Source organism: Aspergillus welwitschiae, assembly GCF_003344945.1.
Source record: "Aspergillus welwitschiae strain CBS 139.54b unplaced genomic scaffold BDQ94scaffold_25, whole genome shotgun sequence".
Lineage (NCBI taxonomy): Eukaryota > Fungi > Ascomycota > Eurotiomycetes > Eurotiales > Aspergillaceae > Aspergillus > Aspergillus welwitschiae.
Genome location: NW_020798719.1, coordinates 1 through 16,405, shown reverse-complemented (window position 1 = coordinate 16,405; position 16,405 = coordinate 1). Strand labels below are relative to the sequence as shown.

Below are 16,405 nucleotides of genomic sequence, written 5' to 3'. Positions count from 1 at the left end.
GATTTGAAACATGTCTGAAAAATGCTTTTTTATATATACAAGATACACATCATGTCTAAGTATGTCCCAGATATCAAAAAGAAGAAACAAAAACACCAATGCTCACTCTACTCCTGCTGCAAGGACTTGACGTACTCGGCCGCTTTGGCCTTGATCTCTTCCACCATCTTATCATTGCCACCCTCAGCCGACGCAAGCTTTTCCTCAAAGGAGAGCCACTTCTTGAAGAAGAATTTCGCCTGCTTAGGCCGCACCTTCTTGCTGGCCTCGACGGCGGCGGCAGCGCCACCCTTCTTCGTGTCGCGGATGCCCAGGACCCGCTCGAACAGACGGCGGACCTGCTCGGCATCGCCGTTCTTGATCTCCAGATCCAACAAGATGTTCCAGAGATCGATCTTCTTGGGGAACGAGGACAGGAGACCCTCGAACACCGTGCGGCCGCGCTCAATGTCTCCGTTAGCCGAGCGGAACTCCAGCTGGCCGAACTTGGACGTCAACTCGACGTGGGTGTGCGAAGGCAGGGACTGCAGGGCACGAGGCAGCAGGGCACGAGCGCGCTCGGGGGCAGCCATGGTGTCGAACAGGAAGCTGGCGTAGTTGATGAAGAACTTGGGGGATCCGAAGACCTTCTTCTTGAGAGCGGTTTGGAAGAGGTCATCCGCTTTCTGTAGGTGATTCCGTTAGCACATGAAGAGAGACAAAGGGAAATGTTGTAAGACTTACCTCGTTCTTGCCAGACTGGATGTAGATGCTGATCGTCCGCTCGTAGACTTCCTGGGTATCGTTGTACTGGCATGCGCGCTTGAAGACGTCTTCCAGAGTGTCGTCATTGCCGTAGGTGTTCTCCAAGTTGAGCATGGCAACCCAGATGTTCAGCTTCTCGGCGTCCTGGCCGATGGTGATGGTGCGCAGAGCACGCTCAGCAATCTCACGCGCCTTCTCGACCTCACCCAGCTCCAACTGGAAGGCCATGTACTGAAGCCACAGGAGAGAGGAGTCGGGCTCACCAAGCAGTAGTCGTTCGTAATCAGCAACAGACTGGGGTCCGTTCGCATCCAGATCACCGGTCCGGTCGACCTGGATCTCGGGCTTGCGGTTCTTCTTCTTCTTGGGTCGCGAATCTTCCTCGTCATCCGAGTCTGAGCGAGCACCAGCCTCATCGTCGTCCTGGTTGTTGCCGCTCCAGTCAAAACCGCCAGCACCGAGACCGCCGTCTTGCCGGCTTGCCTTAGCTGGCGCGTCAGTCATTTCTTCGTCGTCGCTTTGTTCAGACTCGTCGTCACTATCATCCTCGAGATCGACTCCGCCCATGGAAACGTCACTCTCCTCATCGTCGCTGGCCTCAACATCAACGCCACCGAGGCCATCCAAGCTGATGCCTTCGGAGTCGTCATCCTCCTCGCTATCCTCATCCTCCTCATCAAAGTAAGAAGCCTTCAGTCCGAAAGAAATCTTCTCTTGCTTACGGTCGATCTTGAGAATCTTGGCCTTGACAGCGTCGCCCTCTTCGTACAAGGTCCGGGCATCTTCCACACGATTCTCAGCCATTTCACTGCGGTGGCAAAGACCGCTGATGTTTTTAGAACCGTCGATGACGATGAAGGCACCGAACTCCTCGACCTTGCGGACCTTACCAGTCACAACCTGGCCAGGCTTGAGGTCGTGGAGGGTGAGGGGAGCCTTGTAGTTGGGGTCCAGAACGGACTCCTTCAGGCTCATCTGCAGCTTGCCTTGCTCCGAGTCGGACACAGTAACACGGCCCTTGACCAGTTGGTCGACTTGTGAGGAGTCCTTCCACTCCTTGAGATAGGAATCGGAGAGGTCAGAGATGCGGACATAAGCAGTAACATCGCGGCCGACCGTGACGAAGAGTCCGTTGTCTGCAACCCTCCTGACGAAACCCCGAACGATGTCGTTCACCTTGAGTTGCTTAATGGAGGTAACCTCCTTGTCCTGGACGGGCAGGGAGGAACTGAGAACCTTGGACGGGCGCAGAGAGAGGGAGATCTTCTTGTTAGCCTTGTCGATGGCAATGACACACGCGCGGAGCACTTCGTTCTTCTGGCACACAGTAGGATTGGCCTTGGTGTAATCATCAGCCATATCAATCAGATCAACAGCACCAACAATCGATTTGCTAAGCTGCATGATGACTTGTCGTTCAGTGACCTTGGTGACTCGTCCCGGCAGAATCATTCCGACCGAAACATCTTCAAAGGCAAGCTTATCGGAGCGCTGCTTGGCGGACAGATCCAAACGGCCCTTGTCAGCGTCTACTGCGGAAACATGAACCTTCATCGCAGATCCCACGGGGTAGTGCTTCTCCACATCGGCAAGGAGGGACAGGTCATCGGAAGCGTCCATAAGGCGCAGTCTGCCGCGAACATTGGGGGACAAATTGATCCAAAGGCAGTCATCGGCCACGTTGTTGACGAAACCAACCCATGTCGAGCCAACCTGGACCTGCTCCAGGTTCAGAGGACTGGGGTTGGCGGCCTGCAGGAAGCTTGGCTTCACGGAAAGCTCGAACACGGGGAACTTTCCGGACCGGTGACTGATAGGAAGGAACTTGTGATTGCGGGCGTCGTGGATACCAAGAATCCTGGCGGAAATGATCTGCTTGGGGCGGAAGAAGCGCAAGGGCTGCTTGCGATCCTTAATGTCCTCCCACTTGTCAAACACCTCAGAGACGTCGATGCGGCCCTGGATGTTATCGGCCAGCTGAACATTGACCTGAGTCGCTCTGACAGACACAATCTTGCACTTTGTGACCCTTCCAAAGGTGAAATCAGACATCGACTTGATGCCCTCGTCGATAGCGTTAGCGACGGCATCGTCAGTGGTAGTGGGTTCGGGTTTAGCCGCAGCCTTCTTCTTCGCACCGGCGTGGGTGGCCTCCGCAGGGTTCATGCTCAAGATGAACCGCTGGAAGTCTGCGTCGACCGAATGCACGGTGGCGGTGACGACTTGACCCCGAGCCATGCCATAATCCGGCTTGTTGACATTTTCATCACCAACAAGTCGCTTGGGAACGAGACCAATAACACCACCCAAGAACTCAACAAAGACACCGTTCATGGTGATGTTGCGGATGAAACCCGTAACGTCGGCACCTTCCTTGAGGTCCTCGATCTTGGACGGAATTGAGCCGTGCTTGGCGGCCTTCTTCAGGCTCTGTCTACCCGTTACCTTGATGAGGCGATGTGCGCGCTGAATGTCGATCACCATCAGTTCATTGAGCTTCTGCCCAACGCGGATCTTTGAAAGGGTAGAAGCCTGCTTCGAAGGGGAGCCATCAGCCACATGCTCAACGTTGAGTCGAGCCACAAGGCCGTAGTCGTCCAGCTTAAGAAGCGTATCGTCGGCCGACTTCTCGAAAACTGTACCAGAGACAAGCATGCCCGGATGGATGTTCTCAAAAGCCTTCCTGTAAGCCTCGGTGAAAGTCTCGGGATCCTTGCAAGAGACGGCAAGCTTCTCACGAGAGGCATCCACGCTCAAGGCGTGAACATTGACCACTTGACCAAGTCTGAAGTGCTGTGAAGGGTCCTTGATGTATGCCTCGCTCATTTCCGACACAGGAAGGAAACCGCGGATTGGACCGTAGAATTGAACCACAGCACCATGGGGCTGAATCTTGATGATGGTTCCCGGAGACTGGGTGCCAGGAGTGATCTCTTCATAGTCCTTCCAGATCGCAGATTCGCTGTTCAACAAGCTCTTCTTCAGCGTCAGGCGTATCTGGCGCTTCTCCAAGTTGACCGACAAGATCCGGGTCGACACCGTCATACCCTCGTGGAACTTCTTCTCGGGGAATTGCAGAGGAGTATCGGCGAAATGCATGGACGGAACCAGACCTGTGATGCCATCTGCAAGGGCAACAATCAGACCATCGACACCGTTGGCTCCGATGAGAAGCTTCTCCACCTTTCCTTTTACAACTGCACCCAGGGTCACATCTTCGACCCGGAGGAAAGGCTGATCAATGACTTTCTTCTCGAAAGACAGGAGGTACAGGTTATCAATGGCACTGTATCCGACCACTCTTCCCTCGTGCACCGAATCAACTCGGAAGGGCCCAAGCTCAGGCGAGATGGTTTCCACCTGTCCATCTGAGAGTCGCGACACGTGAACGAATCCGAGATGCTTAGTCGAACCGATCTGCACGTACACACCGAGACCGGGTTCCACCTTGACCACCTTAGCTTCCGGTACAATGGCAGAGATGGCGGGCGCGTCGTCCGAGGAACCGGGACCGCCCTCAGTGGCAAACTTGGCGACGTGATCGAGCAGCGAAAACCCAACCTTGTATGGCTCAGCGGAGGGGAAAGTGCAGACGAGACGGCCCTTGATCTTGGCGCCAGTGCTGTATTTCTTAGTCAAATCGTCCTTTCCTGAGCTTCCTCCAGATTGCACCAGATCGACCGTGGCATCCAACATGCCCATGATCTTTCCAGCCATGCCGGTTGACGAGACATCGGTCAAAAGGATTTCCGCGGCGGTACCCGGGAGGAAAGAGGTAATTGTAGGAGCAGTGCTGAGGTAGTGCGATTTCTTGATAGAGCCGGCGGACGGGAGGTTGGCGGACAGCTTGATGACACTGCCGTTAGCGTTCTGGCCAGTGACCATACACAGGAAGACCGAGCCTTCCTTGATAGAGGAAGGTTGAGTCTTGGGATCAACCTCCTTGGAAGACATGAATCCCTTGACCTCACCTCCCTCAAGACCCAGGTCCATAACCAGACCATGATCTTCCACACTGACAACCGAGGCTTGAACAGCGGAGTTGACAACCAGATCCGATTTCGAAAGCCCCGAGTTGGCCTGTCTTGGGTCAACTGAAAGCTCAATGCGCTTCCTGCTCTTGGCACTGGCATCGGCGGCATTGCTTCCCGCAGAAACAACGTATGCTCGCAAATACTGGCCGAGGTAGAAGTATTTGTGAAGGTCTAGCGAGTCGTCCTCATCATCATCTTCCTCCTCGTCACTTCCGTCATCCTTGAGAATCTTCTCAATCTTCTCTTCCAGCACCTTGGACACGGATGTTAAGGGCACGTAGCCAGTGAGATTGTTGGGCAAGGACAGTCCGATGTCGTGAGCGTTGATACTCGAAACTTGACCTAGTACCATAGTGCCCGGTACAATTCGCTAATTCTGTAAGCTTCAAGAAGCGCATATGTTGCCTCACTTGCCCTTCCAAAAAACATACCTTGAAATTGAGACCTTCAATGCGAACATCTTTTTTCTCCGTCGCATCTTTCTCTGCATCCTTCTTTCCCTTTGTCTTCTTCTTGCGAGACTTCTTCGCGGCAGCTGATTTCGTATCGTCGCCGGCGTCTTCCATATCTGTATCTTCCATTCCATCATCTCCAAAGTCGCCAGCAGACGGCTTGGAACCCTTCTGCTCGAAGAGGACATCTTTCGTTGCCTGAATCTGGATCTGCTTGCGTTCGAGAGGCGTCAAAACGCTTCCACCACCACGAGGGAAGGAAGGCTCGTCATCGCGCAGGACGGAAAGCTCCGAAGCCTTGGGCGCAGAGTTTGCGTCCGGCTTGGAGTTGCTGTCATTCGATGCGGTTTTCTGTTTCTTCTGGTCCTTCTTGCGATCCTCTGCTCCGACACGGACACGCTTCTGGGGTTGACGGGCAGATGCCTCCTCTGCGGCATTGCCTTTGCGCTTGATTGGAGCCATCGTGGCAGAAGTGTGAAGTGTCCGAAACAAAGGTACGGACACGATGAGCTGCTCCAAAGCTCCCAAATCGTCTTTCTTCAATGCAAGAAAAATTAAAATTTCTGGACGGAAAAGCCGATCATCATGTTGACCGCCTTCTGGTTTGGGAGATACCGCCCATTCTCGAACCACCTTAATGGATACATTCACCGCCTACTGTTTCCAGTCAGGCGCGACACGAAAAGGCACGTCGACACGAGACTTTTCCCTTTTTTTCCGCGCCTGGAGGACATCATCCACGGCCCCCAGCTCCACTCGCCATGCCTCCATTTGCTCTCTAACCTCGTCCTTTTTTACCCCCCCTCTTCCCCCTCTCCCCATGCATTTGTTTCTGTAGAATGTCCGTGTGTCTATCTCTGTCTGTGGAGCACAATGGATGCCAGGCATGATCTCCCCGAAGTACCTCGGTCTGAGCCCGTATTTCCTCCAACATCACAGGAGCTTCCCTCCTCGCCGCCCTCAATAGCGTCCGATGTTGGCTACCGACGCAAACCCAAGAAGCCTCCCCCGGTCACTCCACGATCATTCCGACGGTTTTTTACGCCTCGTTCCATGCTGGATGGAGGGAACAGTGCAAGCTCAGTGAGAACCAATCGTCAGGCTTTGAAAGCCCTCAGCTCCCCTGCCGTCAATCGCCTGGGGCCCGCCTTTACAAGGACATCCAAAGCTGTTGAACATAGACCAGAAGCACCCGACTTCACACGAACACCGACCCGGAAACGGAAGCTTTCATTCTCTTCAATTGGTTCTCCGTTGCAGTCGTCGCCGCTTAAAAAGGTCCAGGTTCGCCATGCAGCCCAGAATGACGAAGAAGTAGCTGTACCAGTTCGAGACATCCAGCTCAAGATTGAATCGAGGGTTGATGATGTTAAGCCAACTGCTGTCACAAAACCTACTCGACAGGTTCTGCCAGTCCGTCGGTCGCAGGCATTGCAATCGTCGGGAGCGCTGTATATGCGAAGCCTTTCGGGGTCTCGGGCGAATAGAGTGACTATACGGTCTAATTCAGGAGCTGGTAGGTTGCACATGCCTCTATTTTTGTAACGATATACTCATAGTCCTTGAAGGCTGGCAGGACCTGACGTCAAACTTCTATTCACGACCAAATGATAGCCACAACTGCGCCAATATTTCTGGTGACCGCTACGTCTTGCCGTTCTGCACGGCTTCATGCAATAGTGGGTGACAACAGGATTGCTTTCTGTCCGCGTGTACTTACTGACCGGCTCAACAGCCAATAGTCTTATTGCAGTAGGAGATGAGGAGGGAGGCATTCGGTTGTTAGATTCTGCCAAAGACGACAAGAGCGGCTTTTCTCGAGCATACCTTACGTTCCGCCCGCATACGAATTCGATCATGGACCTGCAGATTTCGTCCGATGATATGCTACTTGCGACAGCCTCTGGAGACCAAACAGCACTGGTCATCGACATGGCCACTCAGACGCCGGTGTATTGCCTATCCAACCATGTGTCCTCCGTCAAGCAGGTTCAGTTCCAACCAGCGGCCAACAACAAAGTCCTTGCGACCTGCAGTCGTGATGGCAATGTCAACATATGGGATCTCCGATGCAAAGGATTTGACAGACCTAGTCTGCAGGCGCGGTGCTCGCTTGAATCTGACGCAGAATCGACTGCTGGCTCCATCACCTCCAAGACCGCCTTTCCTCAGGTATTGAGTACTATTCACGGCGCTCATGCATGGACGTCGCAAACAGGCATGTCACCAGAGAAAATGGAACCTCAAGTTCGCCGTTCAGACATTACCGTAACCTCTTTGGCCTTCCTTCCGCAAGGTCGCGAGAACCTTTTTGTCACAGCTTCGAGTACGAACTCCTGCGTGAGGTTGTGGGATCTGCGTACAGCACACAACAACCGTCGTGGCCGTCCAGTTCTTCCTCTGGCTACCACCAGACAGCCAGATAGCCACATCAAATACCGGGGCTTTGCCGTCACGTCAATGGCCTTGGGCGGAGATGGTGCAAGACTATACACGCTGTGTCGGGATGGCACTGTGTACACCTACTCAACGTCACATCTGGTCTTGGGAAGTGCCCCCGAGCTCTCTCTGAACAACAACAGACCACGTCGCACCGGTGGATCTGACAAGGAAGGGCTGGGGCCTCTATATGGCTTCCGTCATCCACGTCTTCAGGTGGCAACCTTCTATGTTAAAGTTGGGGTTCGCAAAGCCACAGGCGACAAACCGGAGATGCTAGCTGCCGGGAGTGCCGACAACTGTGCCGTCCTCTTTCCAACAGATGAGCGCTTCCTCTCCAATGATCAGAAGACGACCACTGAGGATGATTTTCTACCCCCGATGCCGTCATCAGCTACCCGCTCCGGCCTCCGTCGCACATACTCCGGACGGGTAGAAGACACCATTCCCATCTACCAGTCCGGAACACCCCTTGTTGGAGGCCATGTGAAAGAAGTCTCCGCCGTGTCATGGACTGCCGATGGAGAGCTTGTTACCGTTAGCGACGACTACACCGCCCGATGCTGGCGCGAAGGACCTGAAGCCCGAGACCTCAGAACCAGTGGAGAGGCAGAAGGAAAGAGATGGCGCAGTGGCTGGGCAGAGACCCCAGACTCCTATGATGACGAAGAAGAATGACTCATTTGAAAGACTACGTACTTGTCTTGTTTTTTTCTTTTTCTTTTTTTGTTTTACGGTTCACCGGGTTTACATGCATTGTATGGCGTCGGAAGAAGCATAGATGTTTGATTTAGCAGGGTGTTTTGGATCTCTTGTTCCCCCTTTCAGGTGTTCTACTGTTTTGTGTTTGATAGCGTCGGATTTTATTGCATGGCAACGAGGACTTCTGTTATTTCTTATTGTGATTGAACATTGCTGCTGCTTCTTTACATATGTGACGTGCTTTGAAGTGATTAATACACCGGTTTTACCACCCGCCCTAGGGCATTGTCACAAGAGTTTAAGGATACAACAACCAGACTAAACCAAGAGAAACATATACGTCAATACTACTTTAATAAGGTAGTAAATTTGTACTCATGAACATCTTATTATACTTTTTCTCTCAGCCCTCGCCACACAAAGGTCTAGAAGAAAGCAAGGAGAACTCCCCATACGTAAAACAAGACTAAATAAATTAGTGACCGTGGCCATCATCCTCCTGCCTCTCAGGGTCCAACTTGATCATGGTATCAATACGCATAATGGCGATGCAAGCCTCGACAGCACTCTTGAGCTGCTTGATCTTACCCATGCTGGGCTCCAGAACACCGGCCTTGAGGGAGTCGTGGACACGGCCCTTTGTCAAGTCGAGACCGTAGTTACGGTACGTCTTCTTCTTGGCGATAGCCTTCTCTTCCTCGTTGGCGTCGCCTTCCTGGACGCGCTGGGAGAGAGCGTGGCGGACACGGAGCTGGGCGACGAGCTCGGAGGAGTCCTTGGCGGCGTTGACGGCCAAGGTCTTGGGGACGGTCAAGAGAGATTGGGCGAATTCGCCGATGGCGAGTTGCTCGCGAGAGCCCTGGAGGTGGTGGAGTTAGTGTTGAGCTAGGGCTCAGATATTTCGGAGGAGGATACGTACCACTGTGACTGCAAACTCTTCGAGGTAGATGTGAAGAGCCGTCTCGACGGCACCACCACCGGGTACGATGCTACCACTCTCGAGGGTACGCTTGACAGCGCAAAGGGAGTCGTGTACGGAACGCTCCATCTCATCCAAGCTGAAGTCGTTGGGGCCCCGCAGGATGATGGAGGCAGAGGTGTGGACCTTGGTGCCCTTGACAAGGATACACTCATCATCGGATATCCGCTCCTGGACGACTTCCTCGGCATGTCCCAAGTAAGAAGCCTCGAACTTCTCGTCACCGTTGAGATCAGAGAGGGTGCTGACCAGAGTAGCGCCAGTGGCCTTAGCAATACGTCTCAGGTCTTCCTTCTTGCAACGGCGGACAGCCATGGCACCCTTCTCAACGAAGAGCTTGAGAACCATGTCGTCGATACCCTTGGTGGTGAAGACGACATTGGCACCGGACTTGAGGATCATCTCCACACGCTCGAGGACGATGCCGGATTCCCTCTCACGGATCTTCTCCAGCTGATCGGGGTCGTCGACTGTGATCTGAACGCCAAGCTTCATTCTCTCCTTCTGCAAGTTCATGTCCAAGCAAGCAATCTTCGCGTCGGTTATCCGGGTCTTCATGGCCTGGGAAGCGACAGTGCAGTTGAGGGCATAGCCATTGACGAGAATGGACTCGCGACCACTCTTTCCGTGAGCCTTAAGCAGGTTGACAGCCTTCACGGGGTACTTGACCTCGTTCTTCTGGTTGGTGGTCTTGACCTGTTGCATGGCATCAACCACCATGTTGGCGTAGAAATCGGCATCGGAGCCAATGATCTTGCTGGACATGGATGTCTTGGCGATGTTGACCAAGCTGTCCTTTCCAAGTGTCTCAACCTTTGTGGTGATGTTCTCGTTCATGTACTTGACAGCTTCCCTCAGGGCTAGCCTGTAACCGTTGATGATGGTGGTAGGGTGTATGCGGTTCTTCATCAGCTCGTTGGCGCGGCGGAGGAGTTCGGCAGCAATGAGAACGACGGAAGTAGTACCATCACCGACCTAGTCTGAAATCAGCATCGTGTGAACAGGAAGAGGTAGTATGGAGCACAAGGAGCGGGGGTTCGGACCTCCTTATCCTGTTGTTGGGCCAAGTCCACGAGAATCTTTCCAGCGGGGTGCTCGATGTCGAGGAGACTCAGAATGGTTGCACCGTCATTGGTAACCGTGACATCCTAGAAAACCATCAGGGAGCTGCTCTATATTGAACGCGGGGTCGAAACGTGATGCGTACACCGATATCATCCACCATCATCTTGTCCAGACCGGACGGACCGAAAGAGCTCTTGACAACATTGGCGATGGCCTGCGTAGCAAGGACTACATCGTCATCAGCATCCACCCCTCCATGGACGAGGAGAATCTATCAATTCATACCGTTCTGCTCCCGCACATCAGCGCCGGTGATTTTCTGCCCCCCCAAGACTGTGCGAGACTGGTCAGTGATAGCTGTCAGGGGAAGGAGTTTGGGGGTTGGTAAGGGGACTCACAAAGGGTGTCCGCATTCCGCGGCTGCTCAAAGATGCCTGCCATGATGGTGAAACAGACGGAGATGAAGGAAATAGGGGGAAAGACAAGCTCCGACAGCCAAATGCCTGAAGCCGCTGGACGTTCGCCTCGAATGTTTGCACTAAAAGTTCTGCCGGCCCCGGGCGGTGAAGATTTGCAGATGCATCCCACTTTGACTCAACCCCTCTTCCCGCCCCAGATCTTCCTCTTATCTTCGCCTTCCCTTCGTATCCGGTCCTCCTCTGCTGTTTGCGCGACCGTTGTCTCCCTCTCAACATGGCAAGCCAAACCTCCGCTGACGCCGCGGCTCCTGTCGAGGCCCCCGCTCCCCAGACCCTTCCTGATCGCTCCCAGAACCCCGCCGATGCCGATGCCCCCCAGGGAGAGGTCTCCAAGAACGCCGCAAAGAAGGCTGCTAAGCTGGCCAAGCAGGCCGCCGACAAGGCTGAGAAGGCCGCGAACAAGGGAATTGGCAAGCAGGAGGCCAAGAAGCCCGCTGCCAAGGCTCCCAAGAAGAAGATCGAGGGCGCTGCTCTGATCGGTATCGATGTCGCCAAGGAGGAGGACTTCCCTGGTTGGTACCAGCAGGTTCTGACCAAGGGTGATATGCTTGACTACTATGATGTTTCCGGATGCTTCATTCTCAAGGTGGGTTGTTATGTCCGCCCGAGACGCCGTCAACAACTTGTACTGATATGCGACAGCCCGCTTCGTACTTCATCTGGGAGGAGATCCAGCAGTGGTTCAACAGTTACATCAAGAAGATGGGCGTCAAGAACTGCTCTTTCCCCCTTTTCGTGTCCGAGGATGTGCTGCAGAGGGAGAAGGACCACATTGAGGGCTTTGCTGCTGAGGTCGCCTGGGTGACACACGCGTATGTTCCCTTATCTCTAGAGACGCCTCCAATATAGACAGGCCGCTGATAAACCCATCCCTGCTACAGTGGCTCCACCCCCCTGGAGAAGAAGATCGCTATCCGTCCCACGTCGGAGACTGTCATGTACCCCTACTACGCCAAGTGGATCAGAAGTCACCGTGACTTGCCCCTCAAGCTCAACCAGTGGAACTCCGTCGTCCGTTGGGAGTTCAAGCACCCCCAGCCTTTCCTCAGAACTAGAGAGTTCCTGTGGCAGGAGGGTCACACGGCCCACCTGACCAAGGAGGGTGCCCACGAAGAGGTTATGACAATCCTCGACCTCTATGCTCGTATCTACGAGGAACTTCTGGCCGTCCCCGTCGTCAAGGGTCAGAAGACCGAGAAGGAGAAGTTCGCCGGAGGTCTCTACACCACCACCGTCGAGGGCTACATCCCCGCCACCGGTCGTGGTATCCAGGGTGGTACCTCCCACGGTCTGGGCCAGAACTTCAGTAAGATGTTCGGTATCACCGTCGAGGACCCCACCGCCAAGAGCGACGACAAGGAGAAGGCGGCTCCTCTCCACGTGTGGCAGAACTCCTGGGGTCTGTCGACCCGTACCCTCGGTGTCATGGTTATGATCCACAGTGACAACCGCGGTCTCGTCCTCCCTCCTCGTGTCGCTGACACCCAGACCATCATCGTCCCCGTCGGTATCACCGCCAAGACCACCGATGAGGAGCGTAAGAAGCTCTACGACGAGGTCGACCGCCTCGTTTCCACTCTTCGCGAGGCTGGCGTCCGCGCTGAGAGCGATCTGAGAGAGGGTTACTCCCCTGGCTGGAAGTTCAACGAGTGGGAACTCCGTGGTGTTCCTCTGCGTCTTGAGTTCGGTCCTGGCGAGCTTGCCGGCGGCTTCGTCACCGCTGCTCGTCGTGACGTCCCCGGCAAGGACGGTAAGGCTCCCATTCAGATCTCCGAGTTGACCACCGCCGTGCCCGCTCTCCTGGAAACCATCCAGAAGGACCTGTACAACCGCGCCGACGCCGAGTACCGCTCCCACCGCAAGATCATCACCAACTGGGACGACTTCACCCCCGCCCTGAACGACAAGAACGTCTGCCTGATCCCCCACTGCTTGACCGAGGAGTGTGAGGACCAGATCAAGGACCTGAGTGCCCGCAAGCACGAGGAGGACTCCGGCATTCCCCAGGACGCTCGCGCTCCTAGCATGGGTGCCAAGTCTCTCTGCATTCCCTTCGACCAGCCCGAGGGTATCGTTCCCGGCCAGACCAAGTGTACCAACCCCCACTGCACCCGCTTCGCTGAGAAGTGGTGCATGTTCGGCCGTAAGTTCATGTCCAGATTCCCTACGTTGCTTACCTACAATATATCTAACATCACCATCTCAACAGGCTCGTACTAAACGCAATCTACTACTACCGTGTTGGATCCGGATGTTTCAATTTATTAAAATTCTTTCTATCATCCACTTTCCTTCCTTCCTATGACTGTTATGACTTTTCCATTCCTGCCAATACAGTTTCACGTTGAGTTCGACATAGGGACCCTAAAAAGAAACCTACAAGCGTCTTCAGAAAAGAAAAAGAACAAAAAAGAACAAGTGAAATTCAGGAGTTTAGATGCATACAATTGCATGGATGATGCGAGTTGGGTGGGGCAGATATGATATTCCTTGAGATACCTTTCATCGGTTTACCATCGGGGGAGTCAGATATAGGTCGTTTCAGTAGCTAGCGAGTTGAATTGAAAGAACATGTTTTTGGTAATTGCTTAAGTCTCTTTTTTGTAGTCTTTTTGCATTATAATTATTTTTTAGGTGGTGATAAGGATTCGTTGTCTACTCAGTAGTTTCGCTGGTGATGGATGGAAAAAGCAAGTGAGTGTGACAGCTCGATAGTCAGAGAAGGATACAGAAGAGTGAGCGCTAGGACGCTTGAAAAGAGAGATGCAGTGTAGAAAAAATATGCGAAATCCATGCAGAGAATAAGGAATGAATGATGGAATGACTGGATAAGAGATGAAAGTTGAAAGCCGTATGCAAAGTAAAAGGACTGTGGTTTGTATAGAAGAGATGAAAGAGCGCCTGAGCTGTCTGTGTTGGGTAGACAAAGAGGTATCACTCATGGGGTTGTAGGGATCGAAATATGTTGGATGAGACTATCCTATCAAATGAAGGGATGCGAGGAACGGATTAAGGATTATAGGTTGTAAGAGAGCGGACGTGACGATGTTTCCTTTCGGGAACACGGCGAGGGGTATCATTGTCAAAGACAGGGGTATCAAGAGAGTGAAGCATTAGCAAGAAAGCAACAGCAACGAGTCTGCACCCAATGCGGTCTCCTAGAACTGCTGTCCGTTTCTGGACGAAGTTCGGGAGGGGACTCGTTCGCTGGAAATGGTAGTTCTGCTGTGCGCATTGGGACCTGATTTCCGAGGCCAGCTCATGAGCCGGTAGGCGTTTCGCGGAGTCGTGTTTCTAGCCATGTAGGTGACGTTGTTCTGATCGACACCCTGGATACAGACGTGCGGTGTCCCACCAACGCTGGGCAATTGGATGATTTCTTCGTCGTCGCTGTCGTCTTCTGAGTAGCTGATCTGGCTGATTCTTACTGGAGAGGCTTGTGCGCGCATGCGTAGGACTGATGGTGCCCCGCTCATGTTCGTTAAGTTGCCATGGGACGAGTTGGTTCTCATGGATACAGCACGACCCGGGTTGCTTGGAGGATTGTGGGATAATCTTTCCGATTGGAGAAGATCCATGTAGGTCACTTGCTCCTCGGGGCTCTCCATATTTTGTTGCTTCGCCTCCCTATTACTGAGGACTCCTGGGGAGGGAAGAGGAGCGTCGGTGTGCCTCCGTCGACTGGTTGTCTGTGAGGCCCGGAAAGCCGTTACGGGAACGCTCGTGGATATGCTTCTGCGCTGCTCAGGACTTCTCTTGTGCTTTTTGAAGGAGCTTTTGCGGATCAACTTCGAGAATTGCCCTTCCTTTGCAGAAAGGCTTCGTTCCAGACCTGGTCCTGGGCACAATGGCACATGAGGAGCTCTGTCAAAGGATTCCTGAGATGGCGAAGGAGTGAGTGAGGGCTCGGTGGGGAAGGAAATGCGCTGAAAGGCTTCGTGAGAATTGATCTCCCTGATGATAGCATCCTGGAGACTCTCAAAGGTAGGGTGTGGTGTGACCTCTTGGGTCGAAGCAAAAGCCTGCCTGAACATGTCCATGATCTCGATAACTTTGTCGTTGGACTGAGGCAAGGATGAGATGGATGTCGGTGTTCCCACAGGGAGAGGGCTGTTCATAACCTCCGCAATGCTAGGGGCTTGCTTAGGATCGACAGCACTGGGAGTAGGCGGCTGTATTGCCCGATGTGCAATCTTCGTGCTCGGGCTTCCTCGAGCTGCTATCTTCGTGTTTATAGAAAGATCTCGGATATTCTTTTTGTTGCCATGACGAGCGGACGCTGGAGGGGTACTCTGTGTATCCGGGGGGGATTCAGTCTCGCTCATACCGTCACTGCTCATGGATAATGGGAGCGTTGGGCTATCAGGTAGCGGCGTATTGCTCCATTTATCGCCTTGCTTGTGAGCAGGAGGGACGCCCAAGTATCCATTCGAACTGGAGACGGCTTCTTCCTCCGGCGCATTGTTCCATTCAGCTAGCAAGTCAGGCGCAGACCTCTGAGATCGCAGGGAGCTTCTCTGAAAGACCCCTTCCCTGGAAGAGCCAGGGCGCTCCTCAGTACGCAATTGAGGTACAGAGACTGAGCTCTCAGGAGAAATAGACCGCTCCAGCAGCGGGCCTTTCGCCCGTGAATGGGGGCGATCCCTAGCATTGTCTACATACCTCTGTGATCCCTGCCTGGAACGAGGTGGCGTAGCCCGAGAGCGTGTGCTGAAACTGTGGGGAATGGAACGACTGCTGCTTCTACTCGAGATATTCCGGTCTGCTACCTCTTCCTGATACAGAGTTGAAACCGGACGCGAGTAGGTATTCTTGAGCGCCAGTCCTCTCAAGAAGGGCACCATGTTCCGTTCGGCTATATCTTCATTGTATGGTGTAATCGGCGACAAAGTGCTGGCGCTTTGGATGTGATACCGGTGTGAAGAAAATAAAGCATCGAGCAGATCAACGTGCCGAGATGCTGGGACTGGAGGACGAGTCGATGCCCGAGACGGAGGCGCATGCGAACGAGCTGACAAGGGTCTCGACTGCATCTGGTTATGCGTTACTTCACACTGATTTTCTGCGGCCATGCGCCGGGATGTCTTCACGTTGGGCAAAACGTGGTGATCATCGCCTCCTGGGCTGACTGCTCGAGCGTCATGACCGTCGAAGTTTGCCGGTGAAGATTTCTCCGCATGGAAGAAGCGCTTGAAGGCAACCATGTTGGTGTCAATAGCTGCAGCTGAACCATATGGATAGCCTGATCTAGATATTATGCGCGTGGCAACGCTCAGGTGCGTGCAAAGATATGCTTATGGTATCGGTGTGACGAGACTGGCGGATGCTAGAAATACGAGCTTTCCGAGGGATGACAATGACGATCAGATCGGAAAAGAGAACTGTAGAAAAGGAATGTAATCTGGAGCTGCTGTCATGATAACGTCTAACTCATAACGAAGTCGCTGAACGCAAAAGCCCTCCGTACTCGAGAGGATGAAGGAACGATGGGAGGGAAGAGGGAAGAATAAC

The 16,405-nt window shown here is 53.5% G+C and overlaps 7 protein-coding genes across 7 annotated transcripts; 3 read left to right on the top strand and 4 right to left on the bottom strand.

Annotated features, from left to right (window-relative positions):
- Nucleotide 1: 1 nt before the first annotated feature.
- On the bottom strand, nucleotides 2-5,762 carry BDQ94DRAFT_61907 (putative rRNA biogenesis protein RRP5). The gene is made up of 3 exons (XM_026776182.1): nucleotides 5,210-5,762; nucleotides 724-5,148; nucleotides 2-665 (listed from the first exon to the last, which is right to left on the bottom strand). The coding sequence occupies exons 1-3, from the start codon at nucleotides 5,690-5,692 to the stop codon at nucleotides 108-110; spliced, it is 5,466 nt and encodes a 1,821-aa protein (XP_026624129.1). The 5' UTR covers nucleotides 5,693-5,762; the 3' UTR covers nucleotides 2-107.
- A 341-nt stretch (nucleotides 5,763-6,103) lies between these two features.
- Nucleotides 6,104-8,347, top strand: BDQ94DRAFT_160712 (WD40-repeat-containing domain protein; the record flags this gene model as incomplete). Its single annotated transcript, XM_026769250.1, has 3 exons — nucleotides 6,104-6,746; nucleotides 6,799-6,909; nucleotides 6,966-8,347. 3 exons carry the CDS (start codon nucleotides 6,104-6,106, stop codon nucleotides 8,345-8,347), a joined length of 2,136 nt encoding a protein of 711 aa, XP_026624128.1.
- BDQ94DRAFT_147474 (uncharacterized protein) lies at nucleotides 8,341-8,761 on the top strand. The gene has a single exon (XM_026767025.1). The coding sequence runs from the start codon at nucleotides 8,451-8,453 to the stop codon at nucleotides 8,691-8,693; it is 243 nt and encodes an 80-aa protein (XP_026624127.1). The 5' UTR covers nucleotides 8,341-8,450; the 3' UTR covers nucleotides 8,694-8,761.
- BDQ94DRAFT_61894 (chaperonin-containing T-complex alpha subunit TCP1) lies at nucleotides 8,727-10,908 on the bottom strand. The gene is made up of 6 exons (XM_026776181.1): nucleotides 10,814-10,908; nucleotides 10,701-10,748; nucleotides 10,558-10,643; nucleotides 10,394-10,498; nucleotides 9,291-10,325; nucleotides 8,727-9,230 (listed from the first exon to the last, which is right to left on the bottom strand). The coding sequence occupies exons 1-6, from the start codon at nucleotides 10,854-10,856 to the stop codon at nucleotides 8,847-8,849; spliced, it is 1,701 nt and encodes a 566-aa protein (XP_026624126.1). The 5' UTR covers nucleotides 10,857-10,908; the 3' UTR covers nucleotides 8,727-8,846.
- A 102-nt stretch (nucleotides 10,909-11,010) lies between these two features.
- On the top strand, nucleotides 11,011-13,478 carry BDQ94DRAFT_147472 (proline--tRNA ligase). The gene is made up of 4 exons (XM_026767024.1): nucleotides 11,011-11,480; nucleotides 11,537-11,706; nucleotides 11,776-13,037; nucleotides 13,104-13,478. Exons 1-4 carry the CDS (start codon nucleotides 11,109-11,111, stop codon nucleotides 13,112-13,114), a joined length of 1,815 nt encoding a protein of 604 aa, XP_026624125.1. The 5' UTR covers nucleotides 11,011-11,108; the 3' UTR covers nucleotides 13,115-13,478.
- On the bottom strand, nucleotides 13,468-14,297 carry BDQ94DRAFT_147471 (uncharacterized protein). Its single transcript, XM_026767023.1, has one exon. It carries the CDS (start codon nucleotides 13,834-13,836, stop codon nucleotides 13,525-13,527), a length of 312 nt encoding a protein of 103 aa, XP_026624124.1. The 5' UTR covers nucleotides 13,837-14,297; the 3' UTR covers nucleotides 13,468-13,524.
- Nucleotides 13,945-16,098, bottom strand: BDQ94DRAFT_180488 (uncharacterized protein; the record flags this gene model as incomplete). Its single annotated transcript, XM_026773631.1, has 1 exon — nucleotides 13,945-16,098. The coding sequence occupies one exon, from the start codon at nucleotides 16,096-16,098 to the stop codon at nucleotides 14,053-14,055; it is 2,046 nt and encodes a 681-aa protein (XP_026624123.1). The 3' UTR covers nucleotides 13,945-14,052.
- Nucleotides 16,099-16,405: the final 307 nt, after the last annotated feature.

What these genes read in the sequence shown, in the direction of transcription:
- BDQ94DRAFT_61907 (XM_026776182.1), bottom strand. Translation starts at nt 5,692, where the DNA reads ATGGCTCCAATCAAGCGCAAAGGCAATGCCGCAGAGGAGGCATCTGCC. An exon ending in TTGAAGGTCTCAATTTCAAG is followed by an intron (nt 5,149 to 5,209) that starts GTATGTTTTTTG and finishes TTACAGAATTAG; the next exon opens with CGAATTGTACCGGGCACTAT. An exon ending in TCCAGTCTGGCAAGAACGAG is followed by an intron (nt 666 to 723) that starts GTAAGTCTTACA and finishes AATCACCTACAG; the next exon opens with AAAGCGGATGACCTCTTCCA.
- BDQ94DRAFT_147471 (XM_026767023.1), bottom strand. Translation starts at nt 13,836, where the DNA reads ATGAGTGATACCTCTTTGTCTACCCAACACAGACAGCTCAGGCGCTCT.
- BDQ94DRAFT_147472 (XM_026767024.1), top strand. Translation starts at nt 11,109, where the DNA reads ATGGCAAGCCAAACCTCCGCTGACGCCGCGGCTCCTGTCGAGGCCCCC. An exon ending in CCGGATGCTTCATTCTCAAG is followed by an intron (nt 11,481 to 11,536) that starts GTGGGTTGTTAT and finishes GATATGCGACAG; the next exon opens with CCCGCTTCGTACTTCATCTG. An exon ending in GTCGCCTGGGTGACACACGC is followed by an intron (nt 11,707 to 11,775) that starts GTATGTTCCCTT and finishes TCCCTGCTACAG; the next exon opens with TGGCTCCACCCCCCTGGAGA.
- BDQ94DRAFT_61894 (XM_026776181.1), bottom strand. Translation starts at nt 10,856, where the DNA reads ATGGCAGGCATCTTTGAGCAGCCGCGGAATGCGGACACCCTTT. An exon ending in GCGGAATGCGGACACCCTTT is followed by an intron (nt 10,749 to 10,813) that starts GTGAGTCCCCTT and finishes AGTCTCGCACAG; the next exon opens with TCTTGGGGGGGCAGAAAATC. An exon ending in AAGAGTTTGCAGTCACAGTG is followed by an intron (nt 9,231 to 9,290) that starts GTACGTATCCTC and finishes CACCACCTCCAG; the next exon opens with GGCTCTCGCGAGCAACTCGC.
- BDQ94DRAFT_147474 (XM_026767025.1), top strand. Translation starts at nt 8,451, where the DNA reads ATGTTTGATTTAGCAGGGTGTTTTGGATCTCTTGTTCCCCCTTTCAGG.